General features: G+C 39.9%; 1 protein-coding gene across 13 annotated transcripts in view; it reads left to right on the top strand.

Moving 5' to 3' along the window:
- The window catches only part of WNK2 (WNK lysine deficient protein kinase 2), a 115,453-nt gene that overhangs the window by 30,054 nt on the left and 62,747 nt on the right, over nucleotides 1–22,652 (top strand). For all 13 annotated transcript variants that reach the window (XM_042806967.1, XM_042806969.1, XM_042806966.1 and 10 more), the window contains exons 3-5: nucleotides 9,309–9,481; nucleotides 10,444–10,664; nucleotides 14,334–14,491. In XM_042806967.1, coding sequence (XP_042662901.1) covers nucleotides 9,309–9,481; nucleotides 10,444–10,664; nucleotides 14,334–14,491 — 552 coding nt within the window. The remainder of the gene's footprint in view (nucleotides 1–9,308; nucleotides 9,482–10,443; nucleotides 10,665–14,333; nucleotides 14,492–22,652) is intronic.

Here is a 22,652-nt window from a genome sequence, read left to right as displayed (position 1 = left end):
TTTGTGAAAACAAAGACATGAAAAGTTATGAGATGCTGAACTTATATTGAAGTCTGCTTGGGCAAGTTTTCCATACTCGCCTGGCTTGTGCACCCAGGCAGCTCTCTTCCAGGAAGAAAATAAAATATGTCCAGCTAAATAAAGGATATAGTTGTTGGGGTGATGGAGACAGAAGGTGCAAGTTGTTCTCCTGCAAGGAGAGCTCAGGGTGGCTGCTGCAGCCCCAGCCTCCTGGGCTCAGCTCCGCTTTGCTGATGTGTTTTAAGGTCTTCAAGTATTATGCTGTGTTGGATGGACAGGAATAAGTGAGAAATTACTCTTAACTCTGAGGAGGTTTTTGTGAGAAGAGTGATTGTATTATAGGTGTATTCATTGCTGCATAAGAACCATGACTTGAAGAACACTGAAAATACCTCTTTCTACAGCCTGCTACAGGCAGGGCTGTTAAATAGTTGTTAGTATAGCTGTCTGGTTTGATGGGGAGACTTGGAGTGTTTAGGGGTTTTTTTACTAATTTGAAAATTTTTGAGGTAGTTTCCTAAAATAAATGTACTTAGTGTGTAATTGGAGACTAAGTCTAAAGGCTTGTTCAGTGGGTATCTTCAGGATTGGTAAGGCTGCCTAACCTGTGGTTATCCAACTAGCGAATCCAACACAGTTCAAGGGCTTAATTTTGGAGGCAGAAAACATATGTTCTGATTTGAATGATCTCCATTACAAATGTGATAATATTTCCTGTTACTGCATTTCTGCTTAAACCATTCCAAAGGGAATAGTTTAAGCAACTTTTCTAAATTAGTGTATTTCATGAATGATCAAAACCAATATGAAGTGAAAACATTTAAAAGTCATTATATAAATGTCACATTTATGTTCTTCCATTTACAAGGTGTCAGCATATAGAAATGAATCTGGTTTAGCTACTGCTAAGCTTTGCTACTGCTGCAAAGAAAATTTTAATAATTTATGAAGCATTTTACTGAAACTGTAAAGCCATGCAAGCATTTCTTTGGGTCTTATCAGATTTACCGTTTTGACAGACTTTACCACTCAAAATACCGATGATGCTGAAAGGTATGTTATGTGGCTGCATTCAGGTTACGGTGAAATGGTTTTGTTATTTTCTGAATGTTTTGTGACTGAGGATTGTATTCTCTGTTTAGGGTTACTGGTGGATTATAATTAATTCACTGGTAAGAATATTTCACTTCATGTTTTACAAACTGAAGTATGGAATTGCTAGGTTATAGCAGCATGGGAAAGGTAGCACTAATGGGATGAAAATGAAATTTGCCTCTTAGAAAGGCTATGTGAGATACACTCAGATTAAATTTGCCAGGGCAAAACTAAATAAAACTTGCCTTGTGCTGCTAATTCTTCATGCTGGGTTAATTTTGGCTAGCAAAGCTTATTGGCCAAATAAGCATTAACATTTCCATACTGAACAGTAACTTGGAAATAGCAACATTTTCAGTTCGTCTTGGAAGAGCATTCTCTTCCAGCTGGGTCTCCATGGTGTATGAGGAATGGCACCCCCTCCTTTTTTTTTTTAGGAAAGACAGTGCTTCTACTTAGCAAGCACACAAAGAGAAACTGAAGGGGATTTCATACCCATAAAATAAGTTAATTTGAAAATTGCTTTAGAGTAAGGAGAGGAGCTGAAAGAAGAAAAAAAATCAGATGGCTTTTTTCTGCATTCAGGTGCCCTGCTGCTGTACAGGTCCTGAGACAGATTTTTATCTGTCATGTTATACCCATGTTATATTGGGCAGTGCCAGCCCTGAGAGCAGCGGCATCTCCTGTCTTCCCTACACATATTTTCAGCTCTCCGAAGATGATTTTCAGTCAGCAGCACTGAAATGACTCTTTCCACTCCTGCTGTGGCCCAGTCCAGAAGTGCTGAGCCTCCAAGAGGTGTCTGGAGCTACCTCTTCTGTCTATCTGTGTGGTACAGAAATCCAACACCGAAACAAGGATAATTCATAACTACAGTGATTAAAATTGCTAAGGCATCAGCCATTGTACATGGATGTATTTGTATCTTCTTTGAGTCTTCCATCCTGAAGCTTGTGTTCTTCCAAACCCCTTAGAAATAAAGACAGAAGTAGGATCCTGCTGCAGGTGGGATATGGGACCAGGATCATGGGCACATCGGCATTTCGCCTCATCTGTTTGAGACTGTCTTGTGTTGTTAGCCATTTTACATGCCCAAATTCTGTGTGTATGGATGACATGAAGTAGGTGAAGGAAAATGCTTTTTAGAAACAGTACAAACTGTTGCATAAACTTTAATGAATGCTTAGTTCAGAAGTGAATTCTGGAAAATACCAAAAAATTCTTATGATGTCTCTAAAAGAGTTTTTGGTGGCTTGGTATTTTCTTTCCATGTGAGCGGAGGTGATCTGGTGTCACAGGGCCTGTCCAGCTTTTTTCACACATTGATTTCAGAATTTACTTTGAAAATAATTTTGTGAGGCAAGCCTGAACTGTTTCTGGTATTTCACCTAAAATTACAAGGTTATGTGGAACCTGTGAAGCACTGGTAATTAAGAGTTAATGGGGTGCTGCCTGCAGTTAAATCAATTGCTTGTGACAAGGACTTTTTTGTTTAACCATAGGTTATGAGTTGTGTTGGGAGGTTTTAATTTGTAAAACAAGGTCTCTGCCCATGGTGTGGGGTTTCTTAGGTGTTTTCATGCCTCTTGAGTTGAGATCTGTGATTTGAGATGTTGATTCCCCTTCTTCCTGCACCCTGCAGTATGAGGTTTTTTAAGTTCTGATGTTCAGTAGAAGATGTGAATCTCATCATTCCCTTGCCATCAGACTTTGTGTCCCATAAACAATTTAAAAAGCAGCAAGCTGTGCTTGCATCCAGCAAAAAAAAGCAAACTCAGCCTTTTCTACAGTGCCAGATTTAGCCATAAAGAACTGAATTCAGATCCTAATTTTCTGTAGATGTGTAGCAACAACCCAGCAAATAAATAAATATCTCTCAGCCTGTTCTGTAGCTTGTTCATTGAATTGTGAGCATCCTTGGGGCAAGGGCTGCTTTTTATGCATTTGGAAAATGAGTTACCACTGGGAAACCTCACTGTGCTTCACTAACACAGCTAACAGATAGCAGGCTGTAATTCACCAGGGGTGACTTAGTGAAGGAGAATGTTGGCTGAATGCTGGTATGTAATGAAGCTGTAAAAATTTTTCCTTATTTGCAAGTTGTCTAATGGCATCTGCAGTTTGTTCACAAAAAGAGGATTTTCTCTTTTAGGATCACTTTAAATGATACGTGCTTATAATTGAATGTACAGGGTTTGGGAATAAAATGTCCTAAATGCTATTAAAAATTTATAACATAGGCAGAATAATAATAATAAAGGCATAGAGCTGGTACATGAGCAGCTACTTCAGTAATGTGTTGAGCTCTTCACAGTGCCAACTGCTGTGTGTCTGAGCCTGCATTTGCTCTCAGTTATGTCTTTGGGACAAATCCTAGATTCTTCTGATAGTGGATTAGACAAGTCTTAATGTGAAATGCAAGAGGCAATTGCACTAAATGAGTAAAATTTTAGTTTTAAATACAAAAATTGTTTTTATTTTTTTCTTTGAAAGTGTATTGTTCATCTTTATTTCTAAAGGCCTTTTGAATTCTTAAAATTTGAAAACTTTTGCAAAATTGCGATGTTTCCCTGAAGAGGCAGTACTGACAAAACAGAATTTAATGATTGTAATATGCAGGTACAAGCTAACACCTCCTAAGCTCACTGTTAGAGCAAAGCAAGTTCTTGACTTATACTGCAGGATGTCTGGGAAAGCTGCTGTCTGTTCCCACTAAATTGAGTATGTCACTGTCGAACTCACGACTCTAGTGCAGACCAGAACTGCACTTCTATTCATAAATCCACAATAAACCAATAGACAGCTACATAGGAGAAAGCTATCAATGGATCCTACTGCTGATTTCATATCTCAAGGTGATCTCTGATTAGAAAAGTAGTTATGGTACATGACCAAATGTACAGATTTGGCACACACAGAGGTGTGAAAATATAGTGATATGAACAGATGTTCATTCGGCTGATTTAGATATTTGATTTCTGTTCCTGTGTCAGAAATGCCTCTTCAGTTTCTTTTTCTTCATCACTAATGGGGTAAGAGATGTTATCACTTCTGCATGACAGAGGTGAGCCCTTCCCTCGTTTGCTGACCTACTGCTCCTACTTGTTTCACCAGACAGACCTTAATCTGTTCCAAAATGAGGACTTTGTCCAGTTAGGCAAAAATTAAATAACCATCAGTAAATACAGCTATGTGAGTTTAAGCATTTTGAAAAACCCACCCAATATTTATCACTTATTGAAGATTCAAGACTTTAAAAGGAGGAACTTAAAGAAACACAAAGTTCGTGAAACTGCAAAGCAGCTCAGGTTTCTAGTTTGGTAACAGTTCTGCATCAAACCCTGTTCTTACATGGTTACAGGCATTGCTATGTAAAAAAATAATTGTTTGTGTCCTATTTTTTTTTTTCATTTGATCCTCTTTCCTCATGGGATGAGGATGTAATTTATTCCCAAATCTGTTAGCCCCTCACAAGTGAGTAGGCAAGAAACTTGACCTCAGTTTTTAATCTTTGTTAGAAATCCTGAAAACTCACATGAAAGTCAATCTCTTGCTTGTGTAACTTTCAGAGTTGTAGAGTCCATATGTTACAACCTGGAGGAAATGTGCTTGGGGGATGACTAACAAAGCATGTTCCTGCTGTTAATTTGGGTGTCATTCCAGAAATTTAATTTGTAAGCTTTCCATTTCACTTTGTTAACACATTTACTTACTAATTCTAGTCTCTTCTGTTCCCCACTAAGGAATTTAATCAATGAAGGGATACATTTTATATTAACACAGAGAGGTATTTGCTTGCCCTCCCTGTGATGAGTAGGGAGAAGCAGAAAGCATATGTGTGTTAGATTAGCAGAAATATGATTTATGGGTAGGAAACTCACTTTAGCTTCCTGCTGCAAACATCATTTTACTCCATTCCCTCTGAATGGATGTGTAATTTACCAAGAGTGAGGCTGTAAAGTACTAATTGGGAATTATTTCTTCCTCCCAAAAAGTGATTAGATTTCAGTGGTTTGATGCTTAAAACTGACTATGCAGTTATAATCTGATTTGCAATAAGAAAGCTAGGCAAATTAATGAAGAAAAGGCAGTTTACAATTTATAACCTCTTCTCTCCCCTTGTTTCATATGTGTCTGTTAGATTGCCCTCCATAGTGAAAGATACATATACATACACTCAATCCATTAGTGCTCATTTATATACAGGAAAGGTGAAATCATGGAGCCATAAGGCAGCCAGGCTGTACGTGTGACTGGTGATGCCATGCCCAAGATGCACCATGAATGCTCACTGTTGTGGTTTATTCCTGTAGAAGCACTCTGTAAGAACTTACCTGCAGGAGCCCAGAGTAGCTGTAATAATAAAATGTCAAACTCTCAGCACAGGGTTAAGGCAGCTGACCATGGATCAGTGCGGTTGCACTGGGGAATGCCTCTTTAAACCAGTCTGTAAGGTGTGTGACAGGGGATGCAATCTCCTATCTGCTCTTGTGTTTTGTATGACTTAGTGCTTTCATTGCTGCTGGACGTGATTCTGGCTATGGCACTGCAGTAAAATAACAGGCGGTTGATGAGTTGGCGTTGTGTATATATTTGCAAAGCTGATACATCTAAAGCTCTGAGGGTGAGAAAGCTTGTTGTTACTGTGTCCATTCCCTCTGGTGCTCTGATTCCAGCTGTGTCCCCAACAAAGTCTGTACTGAAGCCTTTTGAGCTGACTATTCTTCAAAGTTTATTAAGATGGAGAAACAAATGTACATATTCGTTCTTAGCAGTAGCACAGACCAAGCAGCTGTCAAATTTCTTGCTTGGTTCTCTTTAACTTCAGTTTTTCTGGAAAAGTTGAACCATCTCAGTGCAATTGCTGTGGACTTCTGAAGGTTGAAGTTTATTTTAGAAACCTTAATGCTAAGTACTAGGCTTGAGAAGCTTTCAATTATATGAAATGGAATTACAATATCACCTCTTGAGTCAAGACTTTGTGTCCCAGTGAGGAGGAAAAGAGCCAAGAATTGTGAAAGCCTTAAAAGGAGAGGAAGCATGTAGATATCTGCAAACTAATAGTGGTATCTCCCAGATCACATTAAGAATGTTTTCCAAGTTTCAAGTCTCGTGCCTTGAGGAAGGTCAGAATAGCAGTGATGCCATAAATGCAGTGGAGCAGACTGACAGACGAGCTCGTTGCTCGGTTTGGCATGATGCTGCAGTTGTGCTTGTGAAGCTGTGGCGGAGCAGGGCTGTCGCATGTCACTCAGCATCCCCGTACCTCCTTGTTCAGCTGTACAATGTTGTAAACATCTGCTGCTGTAGCTAGCGTGATGGTTGATGACTCCTTGGGTGAATCTGGAAACTTGCTTCATTCCCCCATATTTTGATAAATTTGACTTATGCAAAGTGATGCCTTAAATCCAGTTAAGTGGATTAGCTTTCTCTGGCATGACCTTTCCAAAGAACCCTGTTCCCCATGTTAAAATCTGATGTTCGAAGGTTGTTTCAGGTTTACACCCTCAGCGTCAGCATAAGGGCATTTTGCCTCCTGTGGATTATATGATGAGGAATAAGTGTCTGTGATCCCAGTGAAGGTTTTTGGGGTCTGGATTAAACACCGAGTCACACAGTTAAATGGGTGGTTTTGCTGCTTCAGAGTAGAAAACAGTTCAACTGTTAAGCCCTTTCAGAAACAGCTTATGCTTTGGCCAACAACTCACATGTCAGGTTCAGCCTGGAGGAATTTAGAAAAAGTCTGAGCCCTTGCAGGGCTGGAGGCCCTTTCTGTGGTGGGGGATGCGGCATGTGAGGGTGGCTGCTCTGACCAGGCCCTGCCTGTATATTTTCCCTGTCCTTGCCTCTCCACAAGTGTTAGTACTGAACCCAGGTTTTCTTCTGAGAAAATTGCTCAGCTATCATTCTGATGAAAAAAAAAAAAAATCCAGGTTCTTCTTACTGTACTTATAGATGAAACACATTTGTCTTCCAGAATCACTTCATTGCAATTGCCCAGCTTGCTGTCTTAGTACTTTAAATTCAGGCAGTAATGATCCAGTGCTCATAATATGTAGAATATACAGAATATGATTGTCTGCAATGTCTGAAGGGTATTTTTTTTAAAGTTGCCCTTAAAGCAGCAGTGGAAAATTTCTCACAGTGCTCAGAAATCTGGAAATGAGAGTCAAGCGGTATTACTTTTTAATTAGAAGGTTTTTTAAAAACTGTTGGATCTGTGTCACTGCTTTTTCCTTTCTCTACTAGCCCGCACTCTGCTCTTCCTGTCTCACACAAGGACTTGCTCCTTTTCCTCCTTAATAGCAGTGTGTCTGATTTATTCTACAGGGTTTAAATTAAGAGGAAACTCAGCAGTAGGGGAAGAAATGATGGATTTGAAATCAATTCGCAGGCCCTTATGTCCTGGCTCACTGGACAGCCTGTGCTTTTTTTTTTTTTTTTTCTTTTTTTAAAAAAAACCCACAGAAACTCCGAAGTTGCTACAGGGCAGCAGAAATACTGCCTTGCTCTAGGCTGCTGGTGTTCAGGGTGCTGCTGCCTGCTTGTCCCCAGCAGCGCCACTGGGCATGAGCTGCTCCCTGCCTCCCCCCCCCCCCCCCCCGGGATCTGGGTGCCTGTCCTCCCAGGGCACCCTACTGTGCCAGCCCTGGTGGCTGCTGTTGCTGGGGGCAACGTTGGCTCTGATGCTGCTCCGTAAACCATAAAGAAAACTGAGAACCTCCTCAGCAGCCACGGTATAAAGTGGAAACATTCCCCCCACACACGTGCACTGCTGAGGAAGCAGGTTTTCTGACTTGGAAGAAGAGCCAAAGCATCGTTGTTTCAACTTGGCTTTTTCTCTCATGAAGTCTCAGTGTAAAGCTGACTTGTTTGTAGCCATGGAAATTCTCATTCCCATATTGAATTCTTTGCAATTGCAATGAGGGCAGGCTATCAGAATGGCAATGGCCTGACCCGTGTGCATCTTGGCTACAAATCAGCTGGGTGCCAATTTAATTCAGTATGTATATGCTCTTATAAACATGCCTAAGTGAACTGAGAAAATAAAAATGTCTGAGATTAGAACATGAACTGATTAATCTTAGTGCTTTCTGATACCTTGCTTCTGTAAGTAAGAACAGATACACACTTGTGACTTTTAATGAACAAAAAAAGCATCATTTCTAGGGCAGTGGAGGGAAGTGCTCCCAGCCCAACCAGCTGTCCAGGGGAGACAAACCAGTTGGCCATGATGTGGTCTTCGGTGAAATTCTTATTTTGCTCTTTCACATTGTCTAAAGAGGCTAGAGCATGCATCTGATCTGCTTGTTGTAGGGGTCTCCATGTTGCTCATGAGGTCCAGGTAGGCCAGTAGGCCTCTGCTGACTGGTGATGAGGAGGGGATGGGATGGGATCTGTGTGCTCCCTGCAGGGTCACTTCATAGCTTAGAATTTGTAGTAAAAGCTCCTAAATTTCTCTAGGAAAACCATAGTTGTAGAACATGATATTCCTCATGTTTCTGATCTAAAAGAATAAGTATTTTCATGCAGCCAATGTGCAGCCTACAAGACAAGGCTGAAAGACAGCCTTAAATCCTTCCTTTGTCAACTTTAAAGAAGAGTCTGTAACATTAAGCAGAACAGCAAACAAATAGAAAAATTTGTGTTTGTTTTTTTTGGAGAGGGCTACTGTTTTAACTTGTCCCTAGAGAAATGGGACAGGCTGTACAGCCCAGTGCTGTTACTGGAGAACCTGACCTGGTGGTCACTGCCACCACTCCCTAGGAGCAGCCGTGGAAGGTGATAAGCAGACATGGCAGGGAGACAGCAGCACTTAGCTGTGAGGATATTCATACCTGGAAATTAAATCCTATGTGTGTTAATATCTCGTAACGAGCCTCACAAAACCAAAACAAGAAGTAAATAGCTGTGTGTTGATCCATCAAGCCATGGGTGTGTTTGTTGCCTGAAATATTAATGCATCGCGTAGCACAGACATCTCTTTGGAGGCGAGTCGTTATCTTCTTGACACTGGATTTAAGGCTAGTGCCCTGGTTCATACACACTGCTCATCTCTTACATAAAAGATTTTATAATCGCTCTTGATACAAGCCTAAAACAAATCTAAGATTCTGAATACCCTAGCAATGCAGTAGCTTTATTTTATTTTTGTCTGTTCACTGCTAATAATGTCTTATTTTGGATTGTAGGACAGAAAACTCACAAAAGTAGAGAGGCAGAGATTTAAAGAGGAAGCAGAAATGTTGAAAGGTCTACAGCACCCAAACATTGTGAGATTTTATGACTTCTGGGAATCCTGTGTAAAAGGCAAAAGATGCATTGTGCTGGTTACCGAATTGATGACCTCTGGAACACTAAAGACGTAAGTACTGCGCTCCTGGTAAGGAGGCTATAAATAGCGATGGAAATTTTTAGAAAAATCCTACTTTCATATTCTGAAAAAAAGCATCTCCAGATTAAAAAAAAAAAAAAAGAGCTGTTCTCTGGTGTCTGTCATCTGTCCCTGCATTTGAACTGTGTTGATCTGACAGGAAGAATTTTGGCCTCCATCTCCCTTTCCTTGCTCTCCTGTTTCAGTTATGCAACTAGAAGCTGTACTCCAGTATGTTCTGCCTGTGATGTTTTAATTTGTCAGGATGTGTTTTTTGTGGTTGCTTTTGTGCTTATATTTGCATGTTTTGTTAGAAAATTCAGATAGAATAGCACTTGAATGGTAGAATCTCTTTTTGAAGCAGAAGATGCACTAGGTTATCTACTAAACAATATTAATTAATAGCTTTTGGTACTGACAATCTTGTTAATGTTGATAAAAAGCAGTTGGCATGAATTCTGGAACAGATTTTCAGCCCCAATGGGAGCAATACTCATCATTGCCTGTATCCAGTGTGCTACACTGCCAGTGCATTAGCAGGCTCTACATTTTTTCCAAAATATACCCTCCCAATCAGTGTTTTGGGTAAATGGAAAAAATACAAGTACGTGGTAAAAGGTCAAAATCTTGTGGTTAAACTTAAACTTCAGTATTTTTCTGAATTGAGTATGTGAAACATACTCTAAAGCTGTTCTCTGCATAGTCAATTGCTCTACTATTAGACTTGCAAATATTTGGTTGTATTTGCACCAAAAATGCTTATTATCTTCCTCCGTAAAAACAAATGCTCTAATTCTTCCTTTGAAAGGATCTGTTTCTTTCAATTTTGTGATATTTCTGAGCTGCTATTATGTCATCTAATAAGGGGCTTTTATCCAGAATGAAGTTTCAGCAGTTAGAATCTCTAATAACATATCATTTTATTTATACACACTTATATGTTTGTGCTCTAGGTATCTGAAGAGATTTAAAGTGATGAAACCAAAAGTCCTGCGTAGTTGGTGCCGGCAAATCCTGAAAGGTCTTCTTTTCTTGCACACAAGAACTCCACCAATAATTCACAGAGACTTAAAATGTGACAATATTTTTATTACTGGACCAACTGGATCTGTGAAAATAGGAGACTTGGGTCTGGCAACACTCAAGAGAGCTTCATTTGCCAAAAGTGTGATAGGTAATCCTCCTGTTCTTGACTACTTCTGTTGGTATGGTGGCTGTCTTTTTAATCTTTCTTTCACGTGTTGTATTAGTGTTTTTTTCACTTATAGGTTGGTAGTAGAGATTTAAGTGGTTTTGTGACTGTTCCATTTATACCACTATAAAAATCTCAATCAGTAGGAAATGGTGTCATGACTTCCTCTTCTTCCTTCTGTATCACAGTGGTAAAACACTTTTTTCTTTGTTTCTTAATGGAGATATTACTTGATGTCCACAAATCCTTCTCCTCTCTCCTTCAAGAGGAGCAGCAAGGATTCTCAGCAGCTTGTGTGCATCGTCCACCTGAGAACAGGCTCAGTGCCTGCTGGGGAGGCAGGGGGAGAAAGAAGAGAAAGGATGCCTTGCTCTCTCCCTAACAAGAGAGTGCTGCAAAAGCCTGAGAAAGCCCCTGGGAAGTCTTTTGCTTCCAGTGATGCTGGGAGAGGGATGGTTACTTCTGCTGAAGGGAGAGGCAGTAGTGCTCTGCAGAGCTGGGCTTCTCTCCTTTCCAGAGAGGTCATAGGGAAGTTGGTCTGGCTGGAACACCTTATCCCCATGTACTGAGGCATCAGCAAAATGGGCAGCTACTGCAGAGCTCATCCCTGCCTCAATGCCGTCCTGCCAGAGTTCTGCTGAAACAACATCTGCAGTTTATTTAAAATCAGTAGGTACAAAATTAAAAGAAATTTCCGCTAGGTTATGCAATAGCTGATGCACTTATGTGGTACCCGTGTGAGGAGTGTTAGAATTTGGGACCGCTTGAACCGGGCGGATGTTTTCTGAATGACTGTTGAAGGATGTTAATTCCTTGCAGAAGTTACGTTTAATGTTTTATGTGTAAATGTAGTGTTTTCCTGAAATGTTCTCAAACATTTTGTGTGTTTTACCTAAGCTTCCATAGCAAATCTCCCTTGTTCAGAGCTGAAGGTGATGGTTCTAGGAAGCTGCAAATTCCTGAGAAATTATGATGAAAGTGGGGGACATTATCATGCGTGTGGTCGTATTTCAGCTTATAATATAAATGGAAATTAGATTCTAGGTAATTAGTCAGCAAACTCAGTGACAAACACTGTTCTCTTACTATATATCTGAAAATAGTATCCTATCTTTCAAGCAGTACTTGCTTAAGTAATTATTTTAGCATCTCAAATTTTCAGAGATAATAATTTATTACAATTACTCATACAAAACTATTGACCTTAATGCTTAGGGGAGCCCAGTATCATTGAAGTCAAAATGATAGAAATTTTGCATATGTACTTGGCTACTGTGGGTCTGCTTAACCTTCTTGATCTTAGTGAAATCATGCTGGTTTATATGTTAAGTTTCTCTAGTTTTGAACTTTAATAATTGATGGCTTCTCCTCTGTTGAGGATCTGTTGTGATTTCTTCACATAATTTTTTCACAGTATAACGATTTTCCATTGGGCATATCAGTAATACCAATACTGGGAATAATATCAGTAATACCAGTACAAGTTTCTGTAAAATCAGTTGTTACCCCAACACTGTCAAAGCATGCCTGTGTCTAAAAGACATTTAATACTGAAAAGGGCTGTAGGCTGATGGCTGATGGCAAGGTGTCTGCATTCATTCTGGCAATATAATCAAGCTTGTCTTTTGAGTAGTGCTCCTCCAAGGAAAGAATTAGGAGGGCTTGGAAACAGAGATGAGTAATTTTGTTCCCTCTGTAGATGTAGTAGCTTCAAAGGAGTATTAGTAGCTGCAATTTTACATCAGCTTGAACTCAGTGAAGTCAGCGTGGCTGAGGTCCAGTTTTTCCTTTGCTGTGTTGGTGCCATCACTGATGCTCCTCTGACCTTGCAGTGTATCTCTGCAGGGAGCCGAGCCAGGGCAAAGCTCCTTCTGCCAAGAGGAGCTAAACAGATGCTGAGCAGCTTTACATTTAGGTGGTCTGTTTTGTTTAAGGATACTTGTATGAATTCTTTCCCACCCCCGAGGGATGGGGGGGGATGGGGGAAATGTAATTTTCATGCTATTTTGGAATGGGTCAAGAATTTCATTTGCTTCTTAGACTATTGCTACAACTCTTTCAGATTTGCTTTAAATGCTCCATAATTTAGGAGATTCATTCCTGCCCGAGTCTTGTTCCTTCTAAAACAAGGTAGCAGCTGCAAAAACCATTCTCCGTGGTAGTTGTTAACTGTTTCAGAGCAGCAGCCACCACTTACGTGACAACTGGGAGAAAAACCATAGGAGCAGGCACTAAGTTAAGCTTTCATGACATGGGTCTGTCTGATTTACAAAAGCTGAAGGAATGAGTGTCTTTGAGGTGGAAAAAATATAAACAAGGGGAGAGATCAATCACGAATTTTGCAAAATGAATTTTACAGAAATGCTTGTGCTGAGGCTTGTATTATGAGTTAGGCCTAGTCTACTTCGGAGAACATGCAAAAGCAGTTTTTACTGACAGACCCTGATTTTGAGACAAGGTTTATATTGCCATTTTTAAAAAAAAAGCTTATGTCAAGTCCTCAAACATACACCAGAACTGTTTTTTCCCAGCACGTGTTCCTTTAATTTCAGTTGTGCTTTTGCTGCCCTAACAAAAACCCGAGGGATGGCCAGGCAGCCGGGAGGGGTCTGGGGGCCAGGTTGAGTGCTGAGGTGGCTGCTGCTGGGCTGGCTGGCTGGGCAGAGTTTGGCCAGGTCCTTCACATGGTCCAAGACCTCTTATGCTCCTTTTAGCATCCCGGTACTAACGGCTCGCTGGCCCTCTCTCACAGCACAACTGTGCATTGAGTTCTCTTCCTTCATCTTTTCTAAACGTAAACCGAAAATAGATTAGTCTTGACTCCTAAGCATAAATTCTATTACGAGGTACAGTTCCTGGAATAAATTACCTAAGTGTTAATTTTTTTCCATTTGCTTTACAAGACCACACTTTTCAGAATAGTTTGCTGTGCATATGTTGCGGGCGTAAGTTGCTGCTTGCCAGAAAGCTGCAAATTCCTGTTATGAAGCAGTAAGTACAATGTTTCACTTACTGTTGATCCAGTTGCATCAGATTTCTGGCACCCTAATCCCTGCTGAGTAGGACCTTATTCTGTGAGTAGCCTCACTGATTTGTCCTGCTAAACCAGTGACAGAATTAGGTTTAATGTTTTGCATGTGATTTTGTAGGTGATTTGTGATACTACTTGCTTTCAAAGTGCTGTCTGTCTGCTAGGTGGTTGCTATGTAGCTCTGGAGGGAAAAAGAAAAAAATAATGCAAATTTGCATTGATAAAAATAAGAGTGAATGTTCTTGTTTCTTCTCTCATTTTCACCTCCACAAGCCTGTACACATCCCTCCGCTCAGAAAAAGAAAACATTTAATGACTTTCAGTATGGTCAGGCAATGTGCCATATCTCATTCTCTTGTTAATTTTTGAAATTTTGCTACTTTTTTTTTCTTGCCCCTTGTATTATTACCAGTGAGCCATGGGTATGTACATATGTGACTTTGGGTTTATTTCTTGGAGTTTGCTTGAACTTATTCTTGTTACTTCCCTATTTTGAAATAATCTTCCATGCACCCTTACACAGCTATAATGGTCACACTTCTTATAGGCAAAAAAGATTGTGGTTAAAGACATTTAGCCTTTATCAAATATTTACATTCTTTTTGTTCATGTCTGTGTAGGTACACCAGAATTTATGGCCCCAGAAATGTATGAGGAACACTATGATGAATCTGTGGATGTCTATGCTTTTGGAATGTGCATGTTGGAAATGGCTACCTCAGAATACCCTTACTCAGAATGCCAGAATGCTGCTCAAATTTACCGGAAAGTAACCTGTGTGAGTAAACGTCCTTAATTTGTATTGAGATTTTATAATTTGAAGGTTTTAAAAAAATGTATTTTGGTGAGGTGTCAGTATTGTCAAATGCATAGTGTGTTATACAAACTGAGGTATCTGAGCTCTGGGTTATGCAAACCTGTTGCAGGTTTATTTGTGAGCTTGCAATTCCATGGTTGGATTGTGTTTGACTGTACTGCAGCCGCATAAAATATTTTCAGTAATCTTTGTTGATGATTTTGCTTCCATCAGCCAAAAATACATAAAACTTGGGAATAATGAACAGGGAAAAGTCTTCACTCTAGTCTTGCATCCTAAACGGGGACTCTTAGGTTACAGCCTAAATACTTATTTGTATGGTAAAGGATATTTGATACAGATTTCCAGCACAGATTCTCTCTATGTGTAAGAAAGTATCTCAAGATATAAAAGGGAAAAGATAGCAATGTTTTGGAGTCAACCAGAGGAGCTTTATTATCTGCATTTTAGAACTCTGCAAGGTCAGGTAATCCCAACAGGAGCCATGGAAATGGGTTTGCTGCATTTTCAGGTGGGGTTAGGCTGGAGAAGTTAATCTAAAATAATCTCTGCACTGAATAAAATACCCTCTCCAACATTCTCACCTGCAGATGATAAATGTATTTGTCTACATGAGCTGTACTGCAAATGCCTGAAAACTCCTGAGTCTGTAAAATGCTATCACATTGTAAATCACTGACTGCAGAGAAATGAGACTTGCTTAAGTCTTTGGCAGCTGTGGTTATATTCTGTTCTACTTGGTTAAGTGAAACCAGGGGTTATAGGAGGGTTTTTTTTTTCAGGATGGATTGTTAAACAGACTGGTTTGTCAAAGATTTTCCCAGATACTTCTTCCGTCTGGTTGCTGCAAAAGAAGATAGTGAATTGTGTGGGTTAGCACTTGTGCAGACTGCATCTCTTGGTGATGCATGCTTGGGATGTGAAGAGATTAATCCTCAGAAGATGGCTGCACTAAAATTTACAAAGATTAGCTACTGATAAGGTTGCTTTTATTTTTGACCTGTAAGGTAGAAAGAGTAGTTAGGCTTATATAGTAGATAGATTGAGCAGATCCATCTGTCTCAAAGTGTGGTCCCAAAATTAGTTTGTATTCCTCTTATCTAACTGCTTGTTAGGAAGAAAAATCTTCTCAAATTAAACTTAGTAATAACTGGTTGATTTCAAAATGTACCAAGAGGTTTAGTGAATCAGGTTAGTGCAAGTATGGTTCTGTGAAATCCTGCAGTCAGCAAACACTGCTTGGGGTCAAAATTGCAGTTTTTGATTTGCTGTATGATAATCTCTCCCATTGGATATAGAGATGATTTCATCAGATACCCAAACACTCATGTGTGCCAGATGATGGCTTCATGTGCAATTTAATTTTTATAGGTATAGATTGTATTATTCCATATCTGTCTTTTCCCACCACTGAAGACTGGGATGCTGGTAAATTGGTGCTCTTGTAGATTGCTGTGCTAACCAGCTGTGATAATGCTAACCTGGTGAGAGAGGGAGGATGCAAATGATTTGGGAGTCTGTTTATAAGTTGAAGTCAGTATCACATATCATAGGAGGATGTCCCTGCTGGAAACGGGAGAGGTGCCATGGCTTTCTGACAACAGGACACATCTGAAGAGGGGGAGCAGCTTTGTCCCACTTTTGTGTAAACTGTTGCAAACTGATATTTGTAAAGCTGAATCTTACCCAATGGACTGCAACCCTGATTTCTGATAGCTTAACTTTGTATTGTTTCTTTCAACCCATAGCTACTCAGACATAAAAATAAATTAAGATATCAGAAGCTGCTCAGCAGTGCAGTTAGCTTCATTGCTATGGCTGGAGCAGCTCCCTAGAGTGCTGTAGGGAAGGGCGTGTGTGCAGGGATGTGTCTGCTGATTTACTGACTGGAGGCTGTTGTGCTCTGTACCATGGACTGGCTGGAAATGCATGTGACACCTTCTCGAAAAAGTGGAATAGGTTTGATGGCTCAGTGGAGTTGCTTGTCTGAATCTTTGAGAATGGCCGCTTGTTCCACATAATTACTCCATGGTGCTTTGTCACATTGTTATTCCCCTCCTCTCCTACAAGGAAAAGTTTATTTTGTGTGGCACAGTACCTTGTTGGCTTCATTTAGGTATGTACTCCTTTGGATGTGCTCTAAATGCCATCTTTGTAGGTAGTTTAGGAGATGTCATCTTGGGCTCTAAAGCTTCATGTGATGACAACAGGAGCCTTTTAATTTTAGGCTCTGGGGCCTCATCTCCTTAAGTGTGATACTGGTTTTTTAACTCTAGATACTGACTGGCTTTCATGAGAAGTGTAAGGTGCGTTACCTGCTGCCTTGGACAGGCATTGCGTGAGCAGTGTGCCTCGTGTTTGTGGAGCTGCCATCACAGTTAGCTGATGTTAAGGTGACCTGGGTATGTGTGTATGCCTTTTAGAGTCACAAATAATATAGATGTCTCCCACTGCTCCACATACCCAGAGAAAACACTTTGTACAACTCTTAGCCATCTGGAATATTGGTAATTAAGACTTTGTAAGACTCCTAAGCCTCATTTATCAAAGCAATATCCAAGATGGCAAAGAATAAAAATTAATCTGAGGATTCCTAATTAGATGTTATATTTCAATTTGCAGACTTAAGTAGTCATTCTTTTTAAATACTGATGCAAGTCTGAGCCAACTCATTTTTTGTGGCAATAACCTTTACATAGCTGAGGATTATATGGTACATTATTATAGCTTTGTAAAACTGGTCTTATATGAGCAACTGTAGAGAGATGGAAAATAATGCTTATTGTAAAGAACAAGTAATGGCAGAGAACCTGTTGAAAGGTCACTTTATTACTTGTAAAGGGTATTTTTGAAACAGAACTGTCTAGCAGAGAAAGCTGCAGCAGAAAGTATCAGGTACAGGCACAGCAGGTGTTTACTGTGTTTTTCAGCTGAACTCAGGGCAGTAGCAGTGGGAACAAAGGCACTAGGATTCCTTAGACAGAAAGATTGGGGTTACTGTTGTTCCAAGGAAAGGGTTAACCAGCTCCCTGTGAGAGTGAGGAAGCCCTGCATGCCAGGAGCTGCAGGAACTGTCAGACAGGAGCAGAGGATGGACCTCTTGGTGAGGGTGCAAGAAGAGCAGCAAGCCCTGGGGCAGATCCTCCATCCCTGAAGGAACCTCTCTCATGGGCTGGACAGCTTCTTGAAAGGAGCTGCACCCGCGGGAGAGCTGGGGGCAGCAAGGGACCCGCTTTGAGCTGTGTGAGTGGCCCAGCTGGCACCGCAGGGCTGGGGGAAACGGCTGCTGCGGTGGGGGGCTCAGGACCCCACACCCTAAATCCCTGCACATCACCAAATGGTGGGGTCTGCCCCATTAGCTGGAGCAGTGGTGACTTGCAGGTGAAAAAAAACTTTAAAATCACTTTTCATGAAGAGTTAGGGTTCATCATGCAGCAGCTATTGCTAGCACTGGGTTTTACTACACTGAAATACAGTATAGAAATGGAGCGTAGACTAAAATTTAGACCTGTTTTCTTCCCATTGTTAGATGAGGTTTTGGGTTCTCACTAGAGCAGAAGGTGGCTGTGATTTTCTCAGTTGGAGGGGATCAATGGTGCAGTGCTCCTGATGCTGTCACGTATTTCAGCTTGTCAGTGAGAAATTGTGATTAAATTTTGATGAAACTGGTTTGGGTTTTTTGCACCAGAAATGTAAACACTATTTTTAGTGTTTTAAATTGAGGGTCAGTGTAATGTAAAAATGATTGCTATGTCTAGTTTCCTGATGCTTTTATTTTAAAAATATAAAAGAAAACTCACTTTTCCTGCTTTGGGCTCAGCATTGTGGTTGCAACCACTGGAGGTGCTAATAGCCTCTAAAGGGGTCAAGAATTACTTGCTAATGTTTGCATCAAGGAAGCGATTGTTTGCTAGTGAAGATACAATTAACCACCTTATTCTTTAGACTTCCTCTAACCTTACTTTGGATTATGATGGGCTGCATGTTCCCTTTCCTGCCCAGCACAATGAGTGTATTGCTTTGGCTTTGCTATTATAATTACTTTCAATTGTTTCTACTCACTGTCATAACCCTATCGAACTCTTGCCTGCTAAGATACATCTGAAGTCACAGCTGCAAGTCACGTGTGTTGGTAGCCCCTATTGGTATAGAAAAAAGAAATATTACCTTTCTGAGACATTACTATTTTCTTTTAAGTTATTATGTATTATGCAGTCTGTAGTGTAAGATTATACAAATTTATTTCAGTGACCTTTTATTCTGCCTGACCATATTCTCATGGGTTAATTGCTGCTTTAGTTTTTCACTGTTGCTTTTATATAGGTGTAACTGTATGTATATAATAGTCCATGATAAAGTGACAGTCATTTTCCAGATGTACAGAGGGGCTCATTTCTTTGCCAGATGATACATTTGTAATGACTTGTCACCTCTTTCTACCCTTTCAGCCTGAATTATGGAATATAAACATGAAAAAAGTGGATATGTAACAGAAATAGAAAATACATATTTTTGAAGTAATGGGTCCAAGGTCTGAGCCACATTTGCTGCAATTAACTTTGAAGTGATTTCCTGGTCAGCATATTTGCAGTGACCTTCATTCTGATGCCATAATCTCATTTTTCATGCATAACTTGATGGTTTTTCTTACTCGGATTTTTTTGTTTAATCATTCTGCCAAGTGATTTTGATGTAGACAATAGAGATGAAACATCAGAGTATGACCTTCCCATGCAGCTCCAGTCCAATGTTTTTTCTTACTGATGGACTGCAGAATGCACAGCAGACCAGCTGTATCTGCTGCGGGTTCATGGCAACCTCATTGGGTTTAGCAGCACAGACCTTCACATTAAAGCATCCTACATGCTTATAGTGTTCTGGTTTGAATTTTAAATTTTCATATTGTTTCTTTTTTATAAATATATTGAATGTTTTCTGAGCATTCTCAGGCTATATTTTATATTGCTCATACAGATAGAATAAATGCTATATCTGTAGCACAGCAGTAGCATACAAATAATAATATGAATGTCATTGCATTGACTTCTCGTGTGTTTTAGATATCTTCTTAGATCTGCAGATAATCTTCTTAGATTAGCATGAGGCTTGAGTACCATTCTGGAGTGAAATAGAGCTGAGTTTGTAATTGCACACAGTAATCTTGCTGCTGAATGTCATGGAACAAAATCCTGACAAAATGGAGAACTTTTACCTTCACTTTATTGACTTCAGAGAGTGTATGATAGTGTGGAATTTCAGTTGGAAACATGGTGTCAGCTTTTTGGAGGAAGGTTTTCTCCTTTTCTGGGAACTACATGAGTCTAGAGGCTACCCTCAGATAGAAGGTGGAGTTTTAGTCCAAAGTAGATTGTATCTAGACTTGGAGGGCATCTTCTAGGTGAAAGGAAAGTATTTAGAAAAATGACTGGCTGACGTGAGTCAAACTTAACATTGATTTGCCTGGCATATGCTGTGCATGTTTATAAAGCATTAGGTGTTACTCCTTCAGAAGTGTCCTCTGCTGATGGAAAAATGACAAGCAGCTGTTTTTAGACCTCTGAAAAACAAGCTTCACATTTTTGCCCCCAATGTGGAGGTTAAAACTTTAATGTCCTATATGTGCCTGAGACTCAACTATCTTATACTGGAGTGCAATGTATTTCAAATCTAATCACTTCAGAAAGAAGGTGAGGAGACAAAGTGCTGATGAGGGATTCAAAGGAAATCATCCCGTTTGAGACGGAAATTCTCAAAAGGGAGACTGTTTGATCCTCTCATTTTGCTCTTGGATTATGGTCGTAGAAACTCTCAAATAAACAAATACCAATAAAAATAAAATTTATTTTTCAACATGATTAACCAACACTCTGCAAACAGAAACAGCAGGTTCAAATGTCTGAGAGGAGAACAAAACTATCACCACACAAATTCCTAGGGTTTAACGACAACCCAAAATGCTCAATCACTCACCAAAAAAAAACCCAAACAAACAAAAAAACCCCCAAAGCAATAACCAACCAAACACTCAATCTTGAGGAACTTTAGGGCAGTGTCCCAACCCATAGGAACATCAAGGAGTTTCCTTGGGCAGCATCCCAACGCAAGGGGAGAGTCCTTGCCCGCAGTGCACTGCTCCAGGAGGGACGAGCTCAAAATGGCTCACCCAAGGGACTCCATTTATACCCACGACAAATCTGCCCTGTGGTCGATAACAGCCCATATTGGCTGAAGACCCCAAGTACTGTAAAGCCCTGAGAACAAGGGCACAGGAAAGGTTCAACAGCCAGGAAGCCACATTTTCATTAGGTGGGTACACCTGCCACAAATATATACATGTATATATTTTAACATTTAAATTATTTGTATAAAAATATCCCTATATACCTAATGTCAACCAGTTAGCTCTGCATTTTGGATGCAGTTGTGTTGTATTTACTTTTGTTTGCAAGACAGCTGTACAGTTTTCAAACTGTCATGGATAATTCCTTAGCTAATATACTTTGAATTTTGGTGTCATGTTTCCTTGGGAGTGCTCAGGAAGGACAGATGGCTTTTGTATAAATGAATGAGTCCTTTGACTGCAACTAGAAACCTGCATTTCGCATAAACCCCCTTCCTTGTCAGGAGACTTGTAAGCATCAGCGCACAGCGCTGTAGGGTTTGCAGCATTACATGGATATTTTAATGAAGAGTAAGGTGCAAAAGCATACTATAGCATATGGGCATTAAGAAAATACTTTGGCAAAGCAGTTCCGTTCAGTACTTCACTGTGCGTATTTTGTCCTTGTTTGGTTTAGTCATCTATTCATAGCTTAACTGTTCAGCAGATTAATACAATAGATGTTCAGAGTGGAGTCAGTGTTCATTCAAAAGATGTTGAAAGTAAAATGGTGTTTGAAGGAGTTGCCTTTTTTGTAGAGGCAATTTGTAAAGTCAAAAATCAGGCTCAGTCATCAGGGATCTCTCAAAAGGACCATTTTCAGGCAAACCTAGTTTCTAGATGCCCCCAGCATGTCCTGCTCTGCTCCATTGCAGTCATGTCAGAGTTCCAGTTGAACCAGGTAAATGAAGATTGTTTGTGAATTCTGGAAAATTAAATTGAGACATGCTGTATGCTATTTGTGTGTCTTGTGTTCAGTTTGTGGTTAAGGTGCTCTGCAATTAGAAGAAACAATTGACAGGTTCCCTTGAATGCATAAGTATGTGAGCAATATATTCTTCTAGGTAGCTGCAAGCTCTTCAGGTAGTACAGTGAAAGTTGAATCTAATGCTTTGTTGAGTTGGGGGGGGGGTGTCAGGTGTTTTGTTTTGGTTTGGTTTTTTTTTCTCCAGTTAAATTGATACCAGTGCATGTTTGTGGGATAATTTTCAGTAAACATTAAGCTATAACAGATGGTCTTTATTACCTATTCTTCCTGATAAGTGTCACTAAGATGGAAATAAATGGTTTCCTAGAGCAAACTGGAGTATTCACAAATGTAGAGATTTGTGCTGTTGCTTTCCACTGTGATTTACTGAAGATTTCTTCAAACTCCTCCGCCTCTGAGAACAGGATAGATTTAGGGTATATTAGGGTATAGAGAATTCATGCTAAAAATGTCTTTTGGTACTTCTTTGTTTTCTTTCATGTCTAAGTCAGGTATCGGAGCTCTCTTAAGAAACACTCTTGACAGACTACGGTGAGCTTCTTGTTTTGAGCAAGCCTGGGCTTTGGTAGGCTGTGTATTCCCTATCATTTTGACACATTTTTCTAATACACAAAATTTGAATCGTCATCTCACAAGTGAGATTTACGTTTGCTTAAGGAAATAATTCTCTTTAGTGGGTCATAGCTAGGCAAACACATGTACAGATTTTGTTTTGTTCCCACAAGAATGATGGGGTTTTGTTTGTTTGGTTTTGGGTTTATTTTGTTGTATTTCAGCAGCTCTCTGCCTAGGCAAAACTGGGAAGCTGAGTATTTGTATGACTACTGTATCATTTTTTTTAATTTTATTTCCTCCAAAATTTGAGTTATGTATTTCATGTTCAAGTTCTAAGACAAAAAAAAAAAAAAAGAGTGGTTCACTTAAACTTGGATTTATTTATTTATTTAAAAGTTCAATCTGAGGCTTGAGTGGCA

This window comes from Tyto alba, unplaced genomic scaffold (assembly GCF_018691265.1).
Source record: "Tyto alba isolate M040663 unplaced genomic scaffold, T.alba_DEE_v4.0 Super-Scaffold_49, whole genome shotgun sequence".
In the NCBI taxonomy this organism is placed as follows: Eukaryota; Metazoa; Chordata; class Aves; order Strigiformes; family Tytonidae; genus Tyto; species Tyto alba.
The sequence above is the reverse complement of the archived record's forward strand: the minus strand, read 5'-3'. Positions and strand labels throughout refer to the sequence as shown.